This window comes from Equus asinus, chromosome 6 (assembly GCF_041296235.1).
Source record: "Equus asinus isolate D_3611 breed Donkey chromosome 6, EquAss-T2T_v2, whole genome shotgun sequence".
Taxonomy (NCBI): domain Eukaryota; kingdom Metazoa; phylum Chordata; class Mammalia; order Perissodactyla; family Equidae; genus Equus; species Equus asinus.
Window position 1 is genome coordinate 74831527 of NC_091795.1, and position 24796 is coordinate 74856322.

Consider the following 24796-nt stretch of genomic DNA (forward strand, 5'->3'; position numbering starts at 1 on the left):
CAACACCTTGGCCGAATGTCTAGTCTTGTCCCACATAACAAAGACACTCTGGAGCAGGGTGCCTCCAGAGATTGTGGGATCTCTGTGAATAGTCCAAAGGCAAAAGAGAGAGAAGATCTCGTTCAAAAACTTTTACGTCATCTACCTCAAGGCAGAGAGCCAGACCAAAGTCTTCCTCAGCTCAGGATTTGGTGTTAATTTTCTTCTAAAAACTTTTAAAGGACAAATGACTTGTTCATGCTAAGTACATTTTTAATAGATTACAGACTACTTAATGAAATCATTTTCAGATTTAAAATTAAGTTTTCACAGTCAAAACTAATCAACAATGAAAGGTCTTTCTGTATGCGGCTAAACAAAAACTTCGAACAGTAAATAAAAGCCATTTGAAAACTGAAGTCTGAACTACTTTGAGTGAGAAAAAAAAAGGCATGGAACACAAAACCATAGTATATAAAGCCAAGGAAAGTCTGCTCTCTTCCAAAATGAATATGATTTAGAGAGTAGGACCAACCAAGGAAAGGAAAGTTTTTAAATGACACAGGAAGAATGTGACCCTGAGTGTGTTTCTTGGGAATGAGTCACTTAGAACAGCACAAACGGAGTAAATGTCAAGACATCACTAGTTTATTTCATTCACAATCCACACTGCCCTTGCTTAAGTAGAATCAATCTCTTCAATTATATACATTAAATGAGCCAACATAGGAATTTATTTTGATCGCATTTAGTTAAAAGTGATAGCAACTTCATACTTTCACATTCTACTTAAATTATATCAGCATTAAATTAGAGTTAATAAAACTGTATAAACCAGTGAATTTATGCTCAGATGATACAATTCCAGGTAAAAATGACCAAAGGTCAGGAGCAGAAGTTAGAGATTAAAAGAAACAAACAAAAACAACTAGGATTCCCTTTACCCATAACTTCTGCCTTGCAACTTTGGGATTTTGAAAAGAGAGGAACGATAAGGAGCTAAGCAAAAGGACAGAGAGAAGGGGAGAAACGAAAAAGAAAAATAAGAGATAAGATGGAAAAAGTATTAAGAGAACATAAACTTAGCCCCAAAACGAAGGCGTAAGAACTGGACTTCTCTTCTTTCAGTCCTTAGACCTAGCAGTGGGAAACATAGTGCTCTCTGCAATACTCCTACAGAAAACTTATACAGTAAATCAAGAGTAGGCAGTTAGAAAAAATAAAAAAAAAGCCATGCCTTTTCAATTATAGATACAGGCTCTTGTTTCATGATCCATAAGACTCAACAGCAAATGACAGAGCTGGGAGTCAAACTCAGGTCTACCTAACTCCAAACTCCATGCTCTTTAAATCGTACCAAATGTCTCCCAGATAGCCCTTTGGTCGGATTGCCAGAATCATTTTAGGCAAATGCATCTTTCAGTGAGGAAGGACCATCACACTCAACCCCCTTGCTGGAAGTCCACATTGGAAATCATTATCGAATCAGCGTAGAAAGCCCATTGGGGACATTCTCTCAGTACTGAATGTCCTCATCTGTGTGGCTTTTTCTCCCTAAATGAAGAGTTCATTAATTATCAGAAACTTAGTGGATGTTTCCATAAATTGGTCCTCTAAATGGAGATATGAGCAAGAGAAACAAAATAAGTGAAATTTTAGGCATAAGATTTAGAGAAAATGTAGGTCTGAGAGACAAGGAAGTCCAAATAAGATATAATCAATTTTGACGATGGAAGAACAGACAGTATAAGAAAGACATACGGAGTGGTGATTCCAAGATGGCAGGTTCTAAATTTTACAGAGAGGTTTAAAAAGGCAGTTGAGAAGATCAATCAAATCAACAGATGTTTAAGAAGAGAAATAAAAATTATCCAAATGAAGCAAATGAAAAATTCCTTGCAGCATAAAGTATAAAAAACAACTATAAAAATCCTCAGTTATACAAGGCAAAGGAAGATGACTGAGAAAAATATCCCTTGCTTTCTTGGCAGAAACATGATGAATAAGTGTAAAAAAAACTCAAAACAAGTTACCTCTGCCTTTCAAAAACATATTTATTAGAGATCAGTTATCCAGAATTAATGCTACATTCAAAAACTAAAAATACAAACTATAATTGGGAAGAAAGTAACAGAAAGATGTAAATCTGGATTTATTCAAATCAAGGGGTTCTGAAAAACAGACTTTATAGACCAATCAAAGTCTGCTGGTGTCAATACAGATTCATGTCACTGAGAACTGTGACCATATAAAAGGAGTGACTAAGAAGAAAAGGGAAAATACTGTGTCCTAGTGATTATAAATTTCTCTTTCACAAATCAGCAATCATTTCCCCACTTTAGATTTTTTGAGCAAAATTTGAAAACTTACAGTATAACAAAAACCACAAGAGAAGTTGTGGCTATTAAGATTTTCATTTAAGGAATTTACTCTAAGAAACAATAATTGCACTGACTTTTTATAGGATTTACCACATTTAATTATCATTTTTTAAAAGACACCTTATTTTCTCTTCACCTGAGCAAAAAAAGCTCATTTTAGTTTATCACCTCTTAAAAGATTTTAAGTAAGTACTCCAACTGGAGAAGGCAAATGATAACAAGGCTTACTAAAAAACAGAATTGATATGAAAGCTTCCTCAGACTTGCCAGGTCTCTGGAAAGGCAAATTACAGCACTACATTCTATAATTCAATAAGAGTTCTTGGAAAGTCTAATGTGTCACCATTAAAACGGTAATCATAAGGAAACAGATATGCTACATTAATCTGCAAAAGAATGATGAAACATCACTTACACGGCTTCTTGGGGCACTTCAGGCATTTGTTAAAGCCCCAGGAGGTACCCACAGTTCCACAGCAGTCCTCCTGCTTTGAAAGGCCAGGGAGCGCTTTGCCACACTGCAATGATGAGGTGTGAAATATGAAGGTTAATTGATTGCACGATGCCCAGCTCTGGAGCATGGCTAGGCTTCACAGTCACATTATAAAAGAGTTCCCTTGTTATCGACACAATTAGAGAGGAAAAGCAAAACCTCTAAAACTTCTAAACAAAACACCAGAATAGAATCAATACGATACTAAAATGAACAAGCACATTTCCAAGAGCTTCTTGGCAATTTTAGTCTTATGAAAATCTGTCACTGCTCAGAGCACTTTATAAAATTTAAGTTTCAATGCCTTTTTTTTCTTAATGAGAACCTCAAAACTTAAAATATCACTATAAACTTTTTGAATCTCTGCTGTGGATCATCAGGAAACAGAGGTATAAGGGTGTGGCATGTGTGTAAACCCTGACAATGCAGCATAGGTCCCACGCACAGGAGGCTTTCCATCTTCCTATAACACCAAGGCCTGGGCAGGGACAGGATAGGAAAGGACGATAAAAAAAAAGATCATGGGCTGAGCCAGATCAGCTCTGGCAGAAAGGAAGCCTCCAGGCAGCCAAGTGGTCTGACCCAGGGAGGTCAGCCAAGCTGAGAAGGTGTTGGCAAATTTAAGCAAGGCCAGCAGGCATAACAGCCAAGCTTAGAGGCTATTGGAGCAACACAAGTTGTCAAATGTAAAAACCCATCTCATCCGGCTAACCGGAGGAGGTAAGAAGAGGCTGAGAGGCAGGGGCCTAAAGTTAGACCAACTCACCGAGGTTGGGAAGGGTATAGGAAAACAGATCCACTCTGTGTGCTGATCCCAAGGCCAATCGTGCAGGGAGGGCCAGATGACTCTCCATCCCCACTCAGTAGGCTAAGCCCAGCCTCCAGATCTAAGGGGTCACTCTGCCTTCCTCCGCTTCAACCTCTACAAATTCCTCCCAACGGTTTCCAGCGCCATCTTTCCAAAGACAAATCTGATGACATTACTACTCTGTTTAAAAACCTTCAGTGACTCTCTACTGTCTGAAGACTACAAATTCCCCAGTACGATATATAAGGTCTTTCCTATTCCTGCCCTAGACAATCTTTTTGACTTTCTCTCTGTCGCCTCCACTTCTCTACCTCCATCCTTCAGGCACACCAAAAGACCCCTTATTTTCCGAACAAACTGTGTCTTTCCAAAAGCTGTTTCTTCTCTCTGGAACACCCCTCCTTTTTCCTTTGCCCAGATTAACTTTCTTTTATGCCATGAGCCCCAGCTCTGAAGAACCGTCACTGTGAAACCTTGTGTCTCCTCAGTTTCAGTGAGTTCCTCCTGGGCATTTTCTACACAGTTCTGCTGCCTGTGCTATGCATTTTAATTAAATACAGACATATCTTCTTTATCTTTATATCTCAATCCACAGGACACGTTGAAAATGCTCAACAAATACTGACTGATTGAGGGAAGAAAGGAACAAACAAACTAGTTGCAGCCCACCCGGGCGAGCAGTGGCCTGTGAAAACCAACGGAAGTCAGCAGACGCGCCCAGGCCAGTGAGCGGAATCCAGTGACACCACCGGGCAGGTGGTGACCCTTAGAAGGGCAGCAGGCAGCAGATACCAGTCACCTGGCAGGCCTCCAGCGACAGTGCTTCTTTCCCGCCGGGTCCAGGCACGCGACATTCTGAATGAGGCTCTAAGCGTCTACATGTCCAAATTGTAAAACAAAACCAGAGAAGGCCCAGCACAATTAATGAAGTTTCAGTTACATCATAGCTTTCAAGTCCTTAGGTTTTGATGGCTTTTAATAATTTTGACAGGACGTTGTGTGCTCTCCAAAAACAGTGTATGATGAGAGGGGGAGAGGAGAGAAGATGAGAAGGGAAGGAAGAGTGAACACACGATCAAATGAGAACCTGAGAGAAGAAAAGCACGTACTGGCTGGATTCAGGTAGTTTCCAGACTCCTTCAGCTTAATCACAGAAGGCTTAAATCTGAAATATGAAGCACGGAAGAAGAATGCTCCAGGCATAAGACTGGAAACAAAATGATTATATTAAGAACACAGAAGTCTCCACTGTTGCAATCTGCTGCCCAAGTGCGCTTGATGTTTATTTCCAGTTTTATCAATCAGATTAATGTAAGACACCAGTGCACATCATATGTAGCTCATTCTTGTACCAGACTCTTTAGATTCTTCTCTTAATCAAGCAAAACTCTCAACACTTGCTGATTTTATATGCTCAAGATTTTAGTAGCAGTTAAAATCCAATTTTCACCTTGGATTCCTAGAATGTTTTATTTGGTAGGGCAAAAATAAATCATTTCTCTCTACCAGGTCTCAAAAAAGGTACAAGGTTTTCATTACAGAATTCAGGCTGCTTTATCCCATGGCTTTGTTTTTGCAGGTCCACAGCCAAGAGCAGCACAAGCCATCCAAATCGATTAAATAAATGGCAGTGTAGGTGGTACCACGACACTGTGTGTTCTTCTCAAAACTGGGTCTGCACAGTACGAGAATAGACTGCAAGGATGAAGCTAGGCTTCTAACAAGGCACAAAGTTTCATGTATGCCCCTTGAGTTATTTAACTACGAAGAGACTTCATGTGTAGCCAGAAACTCCCCCGGAGAGATCCTTGTGGCAATATGCAGGGCTCTCACAGAAGAGTCAACCCAAAACCACTAGGTTTTACCTGGATGTAGATGTATCTAGAGGAAAAGAAGGTAGAACAAAGGATCTTCTCTCCTCCACACCAAAAGGTCATATTGGAAAGAACTCCACAGAACAGGATGTTAGAATTGAGCAGGTCCTTCTCTCAGACTGGTAGATTCTGCTTCTCCATAAGACAGAATTTCATGGACATAGACTGACTCTGCCTAACTACACTTTTATGCCAGAGTGAGGTGATTTTTACAAGTTAAAAACACAAATGTGTTTTCTCTTATGTAACTCATTCACCACATTTTCAGAGAAATCCTGTCTCTCAATTCAAGGCATCTCTTATGTACAAGCCATCTAGGAGAAACATGCTAAATTTATAACCCAATATTGAGCTATTTCAAGTCAGAAAGAAAAATCTACCCCGTCAAATGACCAATGTGTTATATAGCTCCTCAAAAAGTTCATACAACCTCATGCCGCAGATCGGGGACACTATAACCCCACACATCCATGCTACGATTCAGCACATGCATGCACCACCTAGAGTAATGAAAACAGAACAATGAAGGTTCTGGCAACCAGGTCCTGTGAGTGTCAACTGAAGAAAGTAGAGAAAATAAGACTGTGTGTAGCCATGATGGCAGAGTTCAGATATGATAAACAAGCTTGCTACTTGAAGCTAGTTGCATGAAGAAGGTATTAGCAGGACTAACTGCTGCTAATCACAGGAAGAGAAGATTCAACTCCGAAAGCAGGAGACCTTTACAACAGTTAATGTTCCTCAACAATGGAAGGTGCTGCCACCTTCACTGGGAATAGAGGCTAGAGGACCACCCCACAGGAATGCCCAGAATGTGAACCAGATGATTCATGATTTCTGCCAGGTCTAGGGTTCTACGTTCAATAGAAACTGGTAGGTTGCATTACTTGATTTAGGAAATGCAAATTACTACACATGAAAGACAATCTCAAGTACTTCTGTTGCTCTCACATCTGTAACAGGACCTTTTCTGGGCAGATGCCTCCTAACCATCTCTCGTGTCTTACCCCCTCAGTTACGTCAACATCTCCAGAGATGCTCACCCTAGTCTGAGCCTCCTCCTGCAGAACTTGTGCAAACTACACAGAGAAAATAAATAGAGCTACTCCCAGTCCCAATCCACCAGTGCCCTCACCAACACTCTTAGAAGACTGGGTGCATGAAGATAACCCTTCCTATCTTCATATCTGTATTAGCACTAGGCCTCAGCAGGTAAGGCTATCTAAAAATCATTACAATTACTCCACGAATGTCCATGTTACAACTTTCATTTTTAAACATTGTTAAGAATTAATAGATTGCAGGATAACGTACTTTTCTAAATCTTGATCTGATTGAGAATACTTATCTGGAGACTTCAACCTCGGTTTTGAGGTAATATCACAGCACTGTCCTGATACTCCAAGTGAAGCTGTGATTACAGTTTTACTAGATCTCCCTATAAATATACGAGCAAGAATGATAGCTCAAAACTTATCACTTAGCAACCAAGGCTTACAATTTTTGCCAAAAATTCACTCCTAGAGTTGCTTCAGAGATGAACAATAATTTGAAGAGGTTGTGATAAACACTGGAGTGTGGTTTCATGAGATTCAACTTTCATACCTTAAAATTATTGGTACCTATGATAGCCTCATTCTAAGAATGTTCGCTGCACTGTGCCAGGTTCTAGGGAAGGAAGATGCAGCCCTGGGGAAAAGAAAGGAGTACTGGACTGGAAAGTCACTAGACCTGGATCTAAATCCCAGTTCTCTTGGATGAGCAGCAAGATGTTCAACAGATCATCCAGCTTCTCTTGGCTAGTAAGGGACACTGGGACAATAAGCTCAACTTCAAAGGATTGCAGCAAGATTAAATGATGCATGTCCAGCAGGGCTGCCTTTACCCCATCAGCCCCTGTGTGGGGACTAGAAAAAAGCGAGCTTTGGGGATGTCTTCTGCACCAGGACGTAGCATTTGGTAAGCAGAGAAATGAGCTGGATCCCCATCTGTCCTCCTCAGCTTGTGTGCTGTGTGGGTACAACCTGTAAAGTATTACAGTGCTGGCCATTTGCTGGGCTCTCAGGATACATTTATTCAAAGAGTTCAGACATTTCACTAGTAAAAGGACCACTCCATGAAGGTGGCCACCATGTCAAGGACCTACTATTTAGTCTTACTATTTAAGACAATTAAAAACGATAGTATTGAAATATTCTTATGAATTATCCTTATCATACGTATATAACTCATTTTATTTTGCTATCAGGAACCAGTATACAATGAAGTATAAGATACTTTAAGTTTGAATAAAGAACGTTTTCCCAAAGAGAATAAGGCACTGGAGCCAAAGGAACAAACAAACAAAACTTAAAATGTTAAAGTAATACAGACTTTTAAAATGCTCCTAGAGACTGCACTGAAGCAAAACATGAAAGAAGAGAGAAGGCTGATTCATTGCAACTCTTACAAGAGTATGCAGGACTGTGTTTAGGAAAGAGCTGAAACAAGGCAGTGACTCAACGGCTGGCCTGAGGAAAGAGATTCCAAAGAGATGGAGCAGCTCTTGCTAAGCCTAAGACTGACCACCAACTGGGAGGGACCCCAGGGCGGGTGTGTGGGGAGGGGAAAGCCAGAGGAAGGCAGGCCAAATACGGGGAACAGAGAGGGTGGGAGGGGAAAGTCAGAAAATAAGGTGAAGGTAAACCATGGAGAATTTTCCAAATTTGGGATTCGATTTGTGGTTGGATATCAAAATTAATCAGTAGACAGGGGAAAGGAAGCATTGCAGTTCCTTTTCCCAAAGCAGAAAAGTTTTTGATTGCTTCCAGTGAAATATTTGGCATCCTTGAATTAATGGAAAACACAGAAATACTGATAAAGAGAAAGAGGAAGAGGAGGAAAAGATTGTTTTTTAATAAAAGTATACTTTCTACATCTAGTACTTTCCCTCAAAAGAAAAAAAAATTATTTGGATAGTCTCTATCATTCATGGGGAAAAAGGGAATAAATTATATTTAAGGTCAACATGATCAGTAATCAGAGGAGCAAAATATGAAATTGGGTAATTATTAAAGGTCCATTGTTTACACTTCTTCTCAAACAAACAGCAGAAAGGACCTTTTAAGTCCAGCACAAATTCTCTCTTTCCCCCACAAATGCTGTCCCCAACAAGAGACGTCCCCACACAAAGCAAACCCCCAGGCAGCTTCACGTCTGGCAGAGTTTGTGCTTTACGAATGAGAAACTGACCTTTCCACACAATCATATTCCCTGTGGGCCCAGTGCAAAGTCAAGTAAAGATGACCCATAACTGAGTAAATGGCAAGAACACAGCTTTTGAAGTCAGACCAACATAGAATCAAATCCTCACTTTACCAATTACCATCTACATGACCATAGGCAAAACTCTCCACCTCTATTTCCTCCTCTATAAAATGGAATTAAAAATGTCTACTTTCACAGAGCTCTCAAGAAAACTGAGACAATATATGTGAGACAGATTCTACGTGAGATAGCCAGATGGCCATGACACACTGAGCTTGCAATCAATATTAGACCCCTTCCTCCAGGCCCCTCATTTAAAAAGCTGGACTTGCTTAACAAATGACCGAGTAATCTCATAGCTACTCAATATACAATGTCCCAGAGACAACTTACAGAAAAGAGGTGTGTGAAAATAAATGTTAGACCTAGAAATAAAGAAAAAAGATATTAAGATTTCACTAAAAATGTTCAGATTTTTACAAAAGTGCTCTGGCTAATAAAGAAATGGTCAGAGAATAAATGCTGCCGAGAGTTTGTCAGCTCATGGATTTCATTTTAATTCTACTCAAGAAGCACAACATAGTTTATCACTGAATTACAATAATTCAACTAGTTGATAATGTTCAAGCAGCAGACAATTTCACTTTGGAAGCATCAAGATCCTTCTTGTCATGTGCCATGTCTTGGTACCAGAGAACCAAGACCATGAAGCCAAAATAGTGGAGCCCACTCTGCATCCGCTCTCCCCAAGCATCCATGGCCCAGTCACAAAACACTGAAGAACATGGAACTCCCTTAGTAAAGTCCCAGAGAACATACCTGTCCTTTCAAGTTCAGCTGGTGGCATGGACTGAATGTTTGTGTGCCCTTCTCCCCAAATTCATGTTGAAGTCCTGAACCTAATGGGATGATATTAGGTGGTAGGGCCTTCGGGAGGTAATTAGGTTTGGATAAGGTCATTAAGGTGGAGCCCTTGTGATGGGGTTAGTGTCCTTATAAGTAGAGGAAGAAAGACCAGAGTGCCCCCTCTCTCTCTCTGTTGGGTGAGGACCTAGCGGGAAGGTGGCCAACTGCAAACCAGGAACGGAGCCCTACCCGGACCTGAATCTGTCAGCACCTTGATCTTAGACTTCCAATCTCCAGAACTGTGAGAAAATATTTCGGTTGTTTAAGCCACCCAGTCTATGGTATTTTGTTATGTCAGCCCACGCCAACTTATATAGATAGCAATGGTTTCTCGTGAATCCTCCATGCCTAGAAAAGATGGCCCAAGAGACAGGATGGAATAGTAGAAACAACATTGGAGTAGGAACCAGAAAGCCTCAGTTTTAGTCTTCACCTACCATAAACTCAATACAAGATGTGAAGAAAGTTAGTTTACCTCTCTGGACTTTAGCTTCCTCATCAATTAAATTTTACAGATAGACCAATTGCTAATATTCATTGATATGCCTAAATTCTATGATTTCTATGCAGGCTCTAGTGCAGGGGTGAGAGTAACCAGAGAGTTATGGTGGAATGGTGTCCAGCGTCAGGGCAGTCCTGCGAAAGTCAGTGTTCCTTAAACATTCCCTGCCTGCCAGGTTGATACACTAGATTCCAGGATGGTACATGTTTCGTAGTTCTAACATCACATCCTGACCTAGACTAGCTTGATCAGTGATAAACAGGAGGGGCCATCTCTTCTTGATCGTTCCTCATGCCCACTCCTTTCCTGCTAGCCTGTATTCACAAAAAAGGCTGCTCCATCTTCCTGAAGATAGTCATGGCTCTTAACTCCTTCTCAGATTATCAGAAATAAATACAATGAGTTATATATGATTATCAATAAGCAAAATATCAGAAACTATTCAAGATGGTCATGGAGATGCAGGTTTTGCATACCTTGAGCTGTGACCTGTTATAAAGTCACATTATGGTCTATCAACCCACCCTGCACAGGTGTCCCATAAATTATTCCACCTGTGCAGTTGTTATGCTCACCTCCACCCACACCCAGAAGCACCTTACTCCAATGTTCTGGTAGAAAGCTTTGAGGTATTCTGGTGAACTGAAGCTACACTCAAAATACTATGAATCCGCTTGAGGAATGTGAATCCTATTTTTGGAAATCTTGGACTTCTTTTCATAAGATCAGAATGAGGTCCCTTATGGGGAAAATTCTCACTGTATATAACGGGTTGAGTTAATCCAAATTCCTGTGACAGCTCTTCATTGTTCCCATCATCAATCTTTTCACTATAATATAAACACTTCTCCACTCTGGCAAAATGACTTCTGCCCATCTTCTGAGCAAAACAGTGTTATTCTAGCCTCTGGACCAACCGTGGCTCCAAATTAAACTGGAAAACCTCATGAAAGCTCTTCAATATCCATGCACCAGAACATTAAATATGCTTATTTCTATGTGCCAATGAGAAACAGGGTCCAAATCTCTGAACCCTATCACTAATGCAACTACAACAACATATTTGATCAACTTGTTCTAAAGGCCCATTGTCATAAAGCAGAATATTGTACGATGGAGCACTGGCAGGATAACAGGCATTGTCTCATAAGAAGAAGAGGAAAACACTTAAATACTTCCAGATTTTCTAAAAGAACTTGTAAAAAATTTTCTTTGGCTTGAGTAGAACATTCTTTATAGGCAAGGTTTTTTTTTTTTTAAGTCCACCCAGCTTTCTTTTATTAGAGTAATTAAAACAATGTTAGGCATTTGGGGTATCTGATATAACCATAATCCTCTGATATTTCAGGCTATTGATTTTTACAAAGTATCTACTGTGACTAGGGCATTAACTGCTGGAAATGGATCCACATTGATTTCTGAGAGTGTATTTGTTTAAAGCCTGCTGAAGCCAAACCATGGGCTTCAAGGAATTCCAGACAACTACTTTAGTTTATGAAACGGTATTTTAAAAGTTACACTAAGGCAAAATGGTTTTAAAGTAACATACAAGGAGAAAAAAATTCTTAAGCGTGAAACTTATGATTCTACTTGACATCTTTTCTAAATAAATGATCAAATTTGGGCTGCCTATTTTCTCCACCTCTACAATGATCTGAGCATTTCAACAGTCAAGTCTCCCAGGCTGTCATAGGCGTCTTGCTCTTCTTAAATTGCAAAAAGAATAGTTAAGTATTGTCATGATTATATCCCGACATCATAATTCCTGTTAGCCTTTCCTTGCAGCAAAACAACACAAATTACATCATAAGTCCTAATACTAGATGGTGAGATGATGAAATTTATCCTATTACCAAGGATGTGTCTAAAAAGATAGACTCATGTAGAGGGAAGAAATAAAGATGAGCATACAGCCATGATTATTATTACTATGGAAACCAGATCACTCCCAAAGGATAAACATAAAGGCCAATCTTCCCCAATGCTTATTTCTACAACAGTATTGAGAAACATTTTCTATATTAAACTTCATTGCCTGTCAGTTTCCTTTCGTCTATGTAGAGATGCTGAAAGAAACAAAAACCATTTGGAGCCTCACAGCACTATGTAAATTGTAACACGTGCCTCATTTGGTTAAGCTTTCAGTTCTTCGGTGTCTCATCCAAGTATACAGAACTCAAAACTAATAATTACCTATGGTTTGGTTGCAACTAGTGTAGAAAAACTGAATGCCACAAATCATATTAATAGGTTTCTTTAGTTCCCTGCAAGTGGGGAGCCACATCTCTGTTGACCCTTGTTCTGCCACTTGTGGTAGGAACATTTACTTCTCACCAAAGAACCCCTTGCTTCCCCACATGTCCTGGCTCCCTAACTATATTAGTCTGCTTGGGCTGACATAGTAAAATACCACAGATTCACTGGCTTAAACAACAGAAATTCATTTTCTCACAGTTCTGGAGGGTTGAAATCCAAGATCAAGGTGCCAGCATGGTTGGTTCTGGTGAGGATGCTCTTCCTGGCTTATAGAAGGCCGCCATTTTGCTGTGTCCTCCAGTATGGCAAAAAGAGCAAGCTCACCGGTGTCTCTTCTTATAAGAATACTAATCCTATCTTATCAGGGCCCCATCCTTACGATCATCCTTTAATCTTAATTACCTCTTTATGGACTATCTCCAAATACAGTCACATTGGGGGTTAAGACTTCAACAACATATGAATTTTGAGGCGGCCACAATTCAGTCTATAGCACTAACAGACAGGGCCATGCAACTCATTCTGTAAATGGGCTGCGGAAAAGTAATGAGTGTCCCTTGAGGTACTTCCCTTCTCCCTCTGTAAAAATTGAGGCAGCCATGGGCTGTGTTGAGATAGCATGGCAGTAACATAGTAGACCCACTATCAGCCTGATTCCCTGAGAGATCTTAGCACAGAGCCCCCTGATCACCTGTTAGACATCTAGTACATACAAAATGTATGCTTTGTCATCCTTATTACTATAGCACAACCTAGCCTCACCTGACTAATACTAACATTATTTATTGACTACTCATCTGGGCCCAGCACTGAGCTCAGTTTGTAAGTGGCCCACGCACACAAAAGGGCAATCTGATGAGGAAGACTGGATTATACATGTAGGAAGAGTTCAGGAAGGAGTACAGAATGTGGGTTGAAGACAGACTGGAAGGCTTTCTGGGGGAGCCGACACCTGAGGGGACTTGAGAAATCATGTGAGATATGTACTGACTATCTTTGATATTTGTACAGTTGGCTTTGTCCATAGATCCTATGCATATGTTAGTTAGTATCAGTGATACCTAAGATTGTAGAAAAGAAGAAAGATGTCAAAATCATCACTGGCAGAGGACTGCAGGGTGAAAGGAGGCCTTGGGAGCCTTCTCAGCCAAAGCAATTATTTGAAAAATGAAGAAACTGAGGGTCAGAGATATGGAGAGTTCGCTAAAATGGAAAAAGAGTTACAGACGTGGACATACCGACATAAGCTGGTTCCCTACCTCTCTGAGCCTCAAGTTTCACTTAAATGGGAGACAAAAATACCTACTTTTCCTTGTTTTGAAGTTGGTTTGACAGTCAAGTAAGGACATAAATGTGAATGTTCTCTATCAGCTATCAATTGTATAAAAATACACCACCTAATTAAGAGGCCTACCCCAAAGCTACAGAATGTTAAGCCCATATTCTTCACAACTCTGTTAAAGCTTACACATTCTAAACCAGTCCTCTCTAAAGGGGTCATCTTGAAGGCATTGCTGTCTTTGTTCAAAATATTTACAACTCCTCTGTTCCGATTTTAGAATTCTTTCAGGGCTGAAGACATTATTTTAAATAGCCTCAATGGTGGCAAATCCCTGCTCGCTACAGTGACCACTGGAAACTTTCAGATTCATTAAGAATACAATAGACGAATGAGCTGCAGAAGATCAAAGAAAGACTAATATTGTTGTGCAGCTCATAAACTGGTTTTGAAACAATTCTTCAAAACAGAAATTTCAAAACTGCACAACAGCATTACCACTAGAGTAAATGCACAGTCTCCTAAAGAGATCTCGCGGTAACAGAATATCCAATTTTATATATAAATTCTTTTATCCACAAAACAGGACAAGAGGAAAAAAAAAATGGGAGGTTGAGAAAGAAAAAGAAACGGTAGTATCATCATTGTGGAGGCAGGTGCAGGGTGGTACAGGGGAATCATTTTGTTGTCTCTTGACAGGGGGCAATGCTGCCTTTGTGTGTGTGTGTGTGTGTGTAAGATCGGTATGCAATGCTGCCTTTGTGTGTGTGTGTGTGTGTGTGTGTGTATGTGAGGAAGATTGGCCCTGAGCTAACATCTGTGCCAATCTTCCTCTATTTTGTATGTGGGACACCACCACAGCAAGGCCTGACAAGCAGTCCCAGGTGTGCGCCCAGGATCAAAACCACCAAAGTGGAGTGCACAAACTTAACCACCACACCACCTGGCCGGCCCCTAGTTTTGTTTTTTCCACTACAATTTTATGGGTCAGATTCTAGAGGATGGGGATTTTTCTTAGTAAACCAGATGATCCCACTTCGTTTTGGCAAATCCCAATTTCAAGGGATCATGCAGACAAAGCCAAGAAACATTGTCAGCCCTAGAAATACCAGCTGTGACTCTAAACATTTTTATAATGTATAGAGCCTAAATCAACCATCAATTCAAGTCATGATCTCTTAAAACTACTTCCAACATGCTCAGAAATGTCATCTTCAAATGTAATGACCACAAAATCTTACCACACTGCCAATATCAGAAATGACTTAATATGCTTCCACTCTGAACTGCCCCATAATTATTTTCAATGCCTATTCCTCTGCAAAAACAGGAGTCTAATTATTAATAGGTATATTATTTTAGTGAGCCCTAGAGGTATAAAATACAGAAATTTGATAGCCCTGTCATGATAAAGGCATTTTTACTGCCAATAAAATGAAAAACATCTGAGAGGAGTGGCTTGGGGAGGACCAGAGAAGCAGAAACTTGCTTGTCTATTAAACAGGTCAGGGTAAAGCGAACACTTGAAGCTGACATACTCTTCGGTGCCCAGAAGACATTGGCCTGGGTAAAAACTGGATATTAGGCAGTCAGAAGGGTAATGTCTGGGGCATCACCCATTCTCTGAAGCACTCTCCTTCAGTTCTAAGAATCTATATTTTGATTATCCTAATGTCTCAGACTCATATTCTCAATCCAAGTAAAACTAGCAGTTCTCCTCACCACTGGCAGCAGCCCAGTGACATGCAGACGTGTTCTCTTTCACATGCGGCTCTTTTCCTCTTTGGATCTTATCCCCGTCTTTACTGATCTTTTCAACTCCAACAGAGGGCCCCCGCACACAGTCACTCTGGCAGAGGTTGCTGGAGCAAGACCAGCCAACGCTGCAGAGCTCCAGGCGCCCATCACTGAGACGTGTGTGACACCTTCAGTGATACCTCTGCTGTCGACACAGGTAAGGTTTGGCAAGGACGGCCATTTCAGAGCCACCGGAGACAACCAGACTCACTAACACTCAATTAAATATTTCTTAGATTATGCCAAAAGAGTATTTGAGTGGGACACTGAAGAAAAACCCAGATGGCACAGGAAGCGCCTGGTGTTAATGACTTATTCCACCTGAAGGAGGCCAAGCTTCAGTAAATGCAATCAGCACACCCTGCTCATGGAGAAGGCAGACGTCTGGTAGCTCTGGCCCTGCCTCCCCTAATCACTGCCCAGGAGCACCTCTGCAAGAAGTCCAAGTTCACCTGGGAGGGCCCTGCCCCAAAGAGCATGAGGCCTGAAAAACAGGGAAGGGGAGAGGGCCACATATACACCTGAACTCACTGTTGACCCAGCCTGGCTGACTCAGATCTCCTTCCCACATAAGGATAAAGCACAAGTGAGAGGCCAAGAGTCTTTGGTAAAATGTTTTATGGTTATTCTTTTTTTAGACTTCTCATCTATTTATGTAGTTTATGGACTCCATTTAGGGAAATAACCAGTGTGAAAAGTGTTACAATGCTTCTGGCATTATCCCCATCAGAATATCATGAGTATTTCATCACAGCTTTAAGCCTCACCCCAGTAAGACTCTTATAGTCAGGGCAGACGAGACTTTGTGGAAATTAAGGAACAGGTTTCTAAGCAGAACTTAATGTCCCAGCTCCCTTAATTGAGCACTAAACTCATTTTCCATCACTGAGAGGAGATTTTCAAAGGCTGCATCCCGTCTCTCCACCTTCATATGTATCTATTCATCCATCTATATTTTTTCTGCCATGTGGAGCTGACAGGCAGACATCTGTTGTCATCTGTTTCCCTACTTTCCCACTGGCTTCTGTATGGTGGAAACCAAGAAATATTTTTCTTCAAAGTCCTGTGACAGAAGTATTGAGTTTTTTAAAAAGTACTTTCAGCCATGTAATTAAGATATTTTCCACTTCAACGAGCTCACACTTTCCTGTTAATTTCTCCATGACGCTTATTTAAAAAAAAAAATTTTTTTTAAACAAAAGCTAAGTGCATCTTTTGGCCCTTCAGACTTGTGTGTTTTCCAGTGCTAACGTTTAGAGCTGAGGATGTTATTGAATTTATCTGCCAAAGAGACCTATCTCCAATTAAATAAACTGGTCCATTCTGTTTCCATTTGTCCTGTCCAAAGAGAACTGTTGGAACAACTTCTGGAACCTCTAAGAGGATCCCAAACAATTCTTGTGTCACTTTAACTCAGTTCTGCCCCAGGTCTTATTATTTACATAACCAATAATTAAAGGAAAGAGAGGCTCTTCCAGTGATTTCAGGATTTCACATCAAGTACTGGTCCTTTCTTCTTAGTCCACATAATGATTATTTTCTTCTGCAGAATATATATTAGAGAAGTTAATCTTAGAGTTTGCTTCCTACGGGCTTTTTTTTTTTTTAACCATTATGGGGATATTTTATGGTTGCAAACTATAAAAGCGAGTTTGCATGTTATCTGATCATCTTTATCAGTGCTAGAGAGCTGTACTAAAAATATCTTCTCTTCTTCTGCTCACATCTACTTCAGGTTTCCCACTATCTCTATTCTTCTTAGTTAACTCAGGTGTTTATATGTGGAATTTTCTGCTCCTTTGGCATCTGCAAGAGGAAGGTCTTGAAGCACTTGAATTTTTGGTCTCTTCTTGTAATGCCTGGGTCTAATTAAGGGGCATGTTCCTGCATTTCACAGACAGCACATGATTGCACAACCAGGCAATGGCAAACCCAGCCTGGACGCTGAGCCCTAAACCCTACATCGTGATTCTGAACACTTCTCAGACAAAGTCTTTTCGTACCATCTGGCACCATTAGGTCACTGTAAATGTTTGTTTCCAGCAATTGCGCAATAAATAAAACGTTTGAAACTAAAAAAAAACAGATGCCAAGTACATTTCAAATTTAGGTAACTGTTAAGGGAATCAATTTAAAGCAAAGGGTATTCTTGTACAATGGAAAAAGTGTACTTATTCAATGTCCCTGTGATGCAAAGAAAGATTTGAGGGGTATTTTCTGAAATTTGGCTTTCCTTAGAGATGAAAACTAGCATGGAAATTTTCAAGTTTTAAGCATGTGAAAACATGAGATTATCCTGAAAGTAGCTGGTAAGTGTAACCACTGGAGATGTAATTCCAACTTGATCTAAACCATGAGCAAACTCAGAAATGTTCTCAAATATATATGGAGTACCACTATTTACTCCAGGTAGCGCAGACACCTATCTCTGCCAAAATTATGACTTGTCAAGTACTTCAAGTTGATTCATATTCAAGAAACTTATTCCTCTGAATCATCCCATGTTCAATTAGATTAATTTCTATTATTTTAATACTTTACCATGAGTTTAATAATGCCTGTACCCAGCCCAATTCACATAAAGTCAACACTTTATTTGGTTTTAAGAACAACAAATTATTTTTAGGACTCTGAAAGATGAAACATCACTTTCTACAAGAGGAATGATTTTCCCCCCTATATCTTGGCTCTCTCTGTCAAGGTGAAACACAAATATTTCCAATTCCATTATTCCCGCTCTTTTCTCTTTATAATACAAGCCAAAGAAATATCCTCTATTCTCGTGAATTTAACATCATCATTAGATGTATTCACTGACCACTGAATTTTCTCCATGAATCCTCTCTCACTCTATCTCTAACACAGCATTGGATTCCCTGACTAATATCCAAGAATACACCATTCTTGATGTCCATCAAGGATAGGCCTGCTTAAAACAAAGAGTAGCTACTCATCTTCACCTCACAATCCGCTCCCCCCTCCCCCAACCAAAGGGTCAGTTCATCAATCAGAGAGAGCATTTATCTGATTTCCAAAGCATGGAAGTTCAGAATATTCCAACTCATCACCATATTTTTCTTCACAAGAGCATATAATCAAATCCTGACGCTTGATTCTTTACAAAAGCCCCTACATTCATCTCTATTTTCAGCTTTACTTCTTAGATTGAACTCTGGTCATTTCACAATCAGACCAAGGCCAACTTTTCCCTAGCCTCCTCATGTCTACCATGCCCATCTCCACCTACCCCATTCATTCAAAAGTGAAACTTTAAACATTATTTTCTAAAAATTCATTAAATGTATTAAAGTTACAGATTTTAAGTTCAGCTTAAAATTATATTATTCTATTTGTAAGTCTAGGAAATTTTAACATTTTCCCCCTTCTTTTTCTCATGAGAACATTTCAAATATGCTGAGCTTTTCAAAGAATAATACAATGATCACAAGCATACCCACCTCTCAGTCAACAATTGTTACAATTTTGCCATATTTGTGTATAAAATGCATTTGAAAGTTAATTATAGACATCATGGCACTTTACCCCTAAAACTTTCAGCATTCATCTCTCAAGAATAAGAAAACTATCTTTTGTAAACCCCAATAACATTATCACATCTAAAAAAATTAATAATTCCAAAATATCATCTGCTATCCAGTCTGTATTTAAATTTTCCCAATTGTTCCCCAAATATCTTTTACAGCTGGATTTTGTGTTTTTTCAAAACTGGGATTTGTTTAAGGTTCATACGCTACATTTATTATTGTCTCAAGTCTCTTTCTAGAAAAGTCATTCTACTTTTTTTTTCATGATATGATTTTTTTGGAGAAATCAGACAACATCCTAATTATGAGTCTGTCTGATGGGGGGGTGGATATTTTTAGCTTTGCTCTCAGTATTTCCTATAAGCTGGAGGTTTGGTGTGAAGGCTTGATTAGATTCAGGCTAAACATTTTTGGCAAGAATACTTTTAGGATGATATGTAGACTTCACATTGTATCACATCAGAAGGCACATAATGTCCGTTGCCTCATTTTTAATAATTCTGAGTTTGATCACTTGATCAACGGGGCTTCATGCTATTTTTACCTTGACATCAAGTTATTTACATTACACTATGCCTCAGGTTTAAGAGGCTTCATATCTGTGCAAACGTCTTCCAGGAATCCCAAACTATTTCACATCCCTGGTCTCTTCTGACACTTCTTCCTCACCCATTTCTTGCAAAGTTCTTTCTTCTCCCCATTTTCCATATGAGCTTGGTTTCCTAACCAGCCATCCACATTTCTCCACCATCCAAGCAGTTCCTGAAATTCTACTCCATGAAGCTTCCTTGAATTTAAATACATTGATCACAGTTCAGGTCGGGTTCCCAACCCCAAGTTTACTGCCAAATTGGTAGAATGTGCCATAGAAACAAGGACTATTTCTGCCAAATTTGTTTTGTATATGACCTCTCACAGCAACAAATATAAGTACTTACTGATAACTCTATGGCATTAAGAGTCTCAGTAGTTGAAATCTGCTGCCAATAAGAGTGCTCCCACTGAGCAAAGCACTAGGGAGTATTTATGCAGTTGTTTTTGCCATTCATTTAAAATCTACTTATACCTCCCGTTCTGTAGCTATGTATGCAAAGTAACCATAGCAAGGAAGCACAAGTGTTCTCCAAATCTTTGTAGGATACATCTTATATACTATTGACTATTTACCAGTGATGTATTTTTACAAATGCCTGGATCATCCTTATTCCAAGAATTAACTGGACAATCATAGGCAACCAGCAACACTTCTTGCCAACAGGAAGGCAAATGCATGCTGTGAATGTTTTCTGAAGTCAGGCCTTACTTTGAAGCTGTGTATTAGTGACCACACATGCAAAGTAAATTAAGCACTGAGATCACCGGATCATTCAGACCAAAAATCAGAGAAGTATCCAGATAAGGCAAAAAGTATTCCACTGAGTTTTAATTATTTGGTAACTCCACCAATTATCCAATTCATTTTGATTGTATAGTGCAGTTTAGGATTAAAAGTAAATTATTTATATCCTTTCTAGTCCGCAATCATCTGCCTCCTATTATACAAGAACAACACATTTGTTGATACCTCATTTTCGTGCTTTTTATCGTCTGTGTTCCAACCTGGAAACTAAGGAGAAAGATATTGGGCACAGTATCTTTTAGTTTTAAAAGGACCTGCTTTTTCCTTTCTCATGACCAGCCTAAGCTGGAATGACTAAGCAATGCAAATGGCACCAAATTCATCCTCACTCTCCAAGGCTGGCCTAGAGCAAAACCATGAAGTGCATGAAGTGTACTTCAGCCCCATTGGCCCTCTCAGTTCCCACCCTTAGCACAAGAAGCCAGTCTTTACTTCTGAGCTAAGTTTAAACTGATGGTGTTCCTTCTCCAAAAAGGATTTGCTTAAACCTGGTATTCAACTGTGGAATGAAAAGGTCCCCTTCAGTTGGCATTCAGGTACCCAAACGTAGGTCATGTTTGGGGATGGAGCCTTTTCTGTCTTACTGAAGTTACATGACATAAGTAATCACCTACTCTGATTATTTTTAAGTTTGACTCTACCTTGATAAATCAGTATCTCCTAAGCTAATATTTTCATATAACATTTGCTAAGTGGTTCTCATATTACCTTGTCTAATCTTGACAAAGCTCCATATTCTTTGTTTTTTTTTTTTTCTTTTGAGGAAGATTAGCCCTGAGCTAACATCTGCTGCCAATCCTCCTCTTTTTGCTGAGGATGCCTGGCCCCAAGCTAACATCCGTGCCCATCTTCCTCTACTTTATATGTGGGACGCCTACCACAGCATGGCTTGCCAAGCAGTGCCATGTCCACACCTGGGATCCAAACCGGCGAACCCCAGATCACCGAAGCAGAACGTGCGCACTTAACCGCTGTGCCACTGGGCCAGCCCCAGAAAGCTCCATATTCTTGTCTCCACTTCACAGATAAGGAAGCTGGTTCCCTGCCACAAAGTGCTGGGTCCATGGCTCTAGCCAAGATCTTATAACTCCACATGGCTGCTCTTTCTATTAGGTTCTACAAACCAATTTTGCCTTTAAAAGTGTTTTCTAACTTTCTAAAGCAATAACAATTGATTCTATTACCCAGACCAGTATTTTTTGAATATCCAGGAATTATAATAAGTGCACCTCATTGACTCTTCTCGTGGAGGGTCCAAACCATAACCAAATGACAGGAGAACCACAGGACAAAGCTACGTCACTATCACATAATCCCAAAGCAGGTAGCACCAAATGGTTGGGGAAGAGGAACAAATATTTTTATGTTGCCTTCACTATGCACTTCCAATGGGAAGTTTTAGAGAAAACTCAGGCTTTCTCCCACTTTATGATATAAAGATAGGCCTAAAGTTACATGTAAATCCAACGATATTTAAAATGCTCTTCAGGATCCAGCCCCGTGGCCGAGTGGTTAAGTTCATGTGCTCCACTTCAGCAGCCCAGGGTTTCACCGGTTCAAATCCTGGGCAGGGACGTGGCACTGCTCATTAGGCCCCACTGAGGCAGCATCCCACATGCCACAACTAGAAGGACCCACAACTAAAATATGCAACTATGTATGGGGGAGATTTGGGAAGAAAAAGCAGAAAGAAAAAAAAAAGATTGGCAACAAAGATGGTGCCCATCTTTGGGGGAAAAAATGCACTTCAAACAACTCATGCATTGCCATTCTATTTATGAATTTTTATAAGAAAATGAAAGATGAAAAATTATCGCATGATGGGATCAAAACTCAACTGTACCTACTAACCTGCAAATTACTACATAAAGGCAGAAATATTTTCAAACATCTTTTCAGAATATATCTCATGTACCATATCTCCTGTCTGACACATGTTTAATACACAAACAACCTTAACTTAAAAAACAGAAACATGCAATCATGGACTTCCAGCAGTTTTGTAAGTTCACTACTTAAAATTATCTTATAGATAAAGGGTCGGCAAACTTTTTCTGTAAAGGGTTTTGCAGCTCATATGATCTCATCAAAACTATGCAATTGTACCATCAATAGCATGAAAGTGTAAATGAATGATGTGGCTGTGTTCCAATAAACCTTTATTTACAAAAACAGGCCCATGGGTCAGTTTGCCAACCCCTTCTATAAAAAATCATTGTATCAAGTCTGACTTTCCTATTAAAATGAGACCATATCTAGAACGCAATGGGCAGTGTTGCTTACCTGTGACCCGATGGTTTCCTGGAAGCACCGGCCAAGCTGCGTCTTAGCGGCCACAGGATAGACATGAGGAACGACTTGCTGGTGGGAGTATGTGGAATGTACTGTCTGGGTCTTCTGGACAGGAAGCCCTTGGTATGAGACTTGGGATTGGCCCGGTTGAGCTTCTTTTACCTTCTGGCCTGTTGGGCCATCAATTCTTGAAACCTGATGTATCTGGACTGAAGCCTCAGGAGGGTGCTTCACATGGATATTGACTATGTTGGGAGGAAATTTCACTAAAACAGATTGGGAGAAAAACTTGTTAGTCATAACTAATTAACATGTGAGTCAGCATAAAAGTAAATTTTATACATACACATATATACTTACATGCATATATATTATACATAGTGTAAATTATACATATATAGTGCATATATATTTTTGCTGTACAGCCATCAAAATTCTTCATAAAAGAGTACACTCAGGGAGCCGGCCCAGTGGTAGAGTGGTTAAGTTAGCACGCTCCGCTTTGGCAGCCCAGGGTTTACCAGTTCAGGTCCTGGCGTGGACCTACACACCTCTCATCAAGCCATGTTGTGGTGGCATCCAGCATAGAAGAATTAGAAAGACATACAACTAGGATATACAACTACGTACTGGGACTTTGGGGAGAAAAAAAAAAGAGGAAGATTGGCAAGAGATGTTAGCTCAAGGCCAATCTTCCTCACCCCAAAAAAAAGTATACCTTAAAAAAAAAGAGTACGCTCAAAAATTAAAATACATAAATTTAGGTTTAAAGTATAAAACTGAAATTATGAAGAGAAGTTAAAATCTCTCATAGTAACATATTCATGAGACAGAATTTTTTTTCAGGAGAGTCATAAAACTATGAAATTCATGCTACCTATGGTCATAGGTGGGTACATTTTATCAAATGATAGTATTAAAGACCCAAGAGTTGGACTTGATTTTCTCACAGTTTCTATCCTAGAAATTATAGGATTTACCTTTCTACATCAAAAGAAGAATACAATTTTCACAAAGCATAATTCTCTTATCCTTAAACAACATAGTACTTACACGCTTTTGTGCTTCTGGTGAAACACATACACAAAATACCAAAGCGTGATACTTTGTATCTGTGACAAGATTTAATTTCTGCAACTTTCAAACAAAATTTCATCTTCTGATGCTAAGATTCAGGTTTTAAAGAATAAGAGCCAGTAACACTTCTCTGACCCCTTTTAAAAATTGTGCATGTAGAAGAGATGCCAGGTTGAAAAGAATGAATTAGTCATAGAATTTCTGAGTTCCAAGTGACCTAGTTTACCTTCCTTACAGATGAATAAATTGAAGTCCAATGAGGTTAAATGATCGTTTAGAGCTACTAAAACCAAGCATTCTTCAACTACAAAATAGATTTGGTATTCATCAGCAGGTTCTGTGTGATCCACTTGTTTATTAATACTGTAAGAGCCAGAACACCGTCTTGCTCATTTTTCCATTTCCCAGGCTGTGCCAGAACAGCGCCACACATGGTACTAGCTCTTGGTGCTAAGAGTCACCAGAGAAGGACGGGATCCTTTTTATTTTCTTACTTCCTAGATACCAAATCTCTATGGCCTAGAAAGCACTGTAGCCACATATCTGGGCCTCCATTCTGTCCCAAATGCCATCTCAGGCCACCGATCATATACTCCATTCTGTTCCAGCACCAGCCCTGGCCATCTGCAGATACTTGCTTCCGTACGGGTTTGGCAGGTTAACACAGGTCTGACAAATAGGCAAAAATCAAAATAATAAGCTTACCTTTGACTCCTTGCTGGCTAGTCATGGTCAGAGGCAAGGTATGTGTCGAGTGGACCACATGCGTTCCCAATGCCTTGCCTGACTGCTGGGAATGCTGATAAAGTTTAGGCACGCTGGCACCGTGGACTGGGATCTGACAAAGCTTCCCTGTGAAATTTGGAGGGCACTGGCATTTGTCCCTTGAACTGCACTGGCCGCCATTCATACAGGGAAGATGGCAAATTACTGAAAGGGAAGAGAGAAAATGTGGAGTTGGT

General features: G+C 39.9%; 1 protein-coding gene across 16 annotated transcripts in view; it reads right to left on the reverse strand.

Annotated features, from left to right (window-relative positions):
• Positions 1 to 24796, reverse strand: part of LTBP1 (latent transforming growth factor beta binding protein 1) — a 390791-nt gene that overhangs the window by 170771 nt on the left and 195224 nt on the right. For all 16 annotated transcript variants that reach the window (XM_070512275.1, XM_070512274.1, XM_070512278.1 and 13 more), the window contains 3 exons: positions 24540 to 24764; positions 22749 to 23023; positions 2776 to 2878 (listed from right to left, as the gene is read on the reverse strand). In XM_070512275.1, coding sequence (XP_070368376.1) covers positions 2776 to 2878; positions 22749 to 23023; positions 24540 to 24764 — 603 coding nt within the window. The remainder of the gene's footprint in view (positions 1 to 2775; positions 2879 to 22748; positions 23024 to 24539; positions 24765 to 24796) is intronic.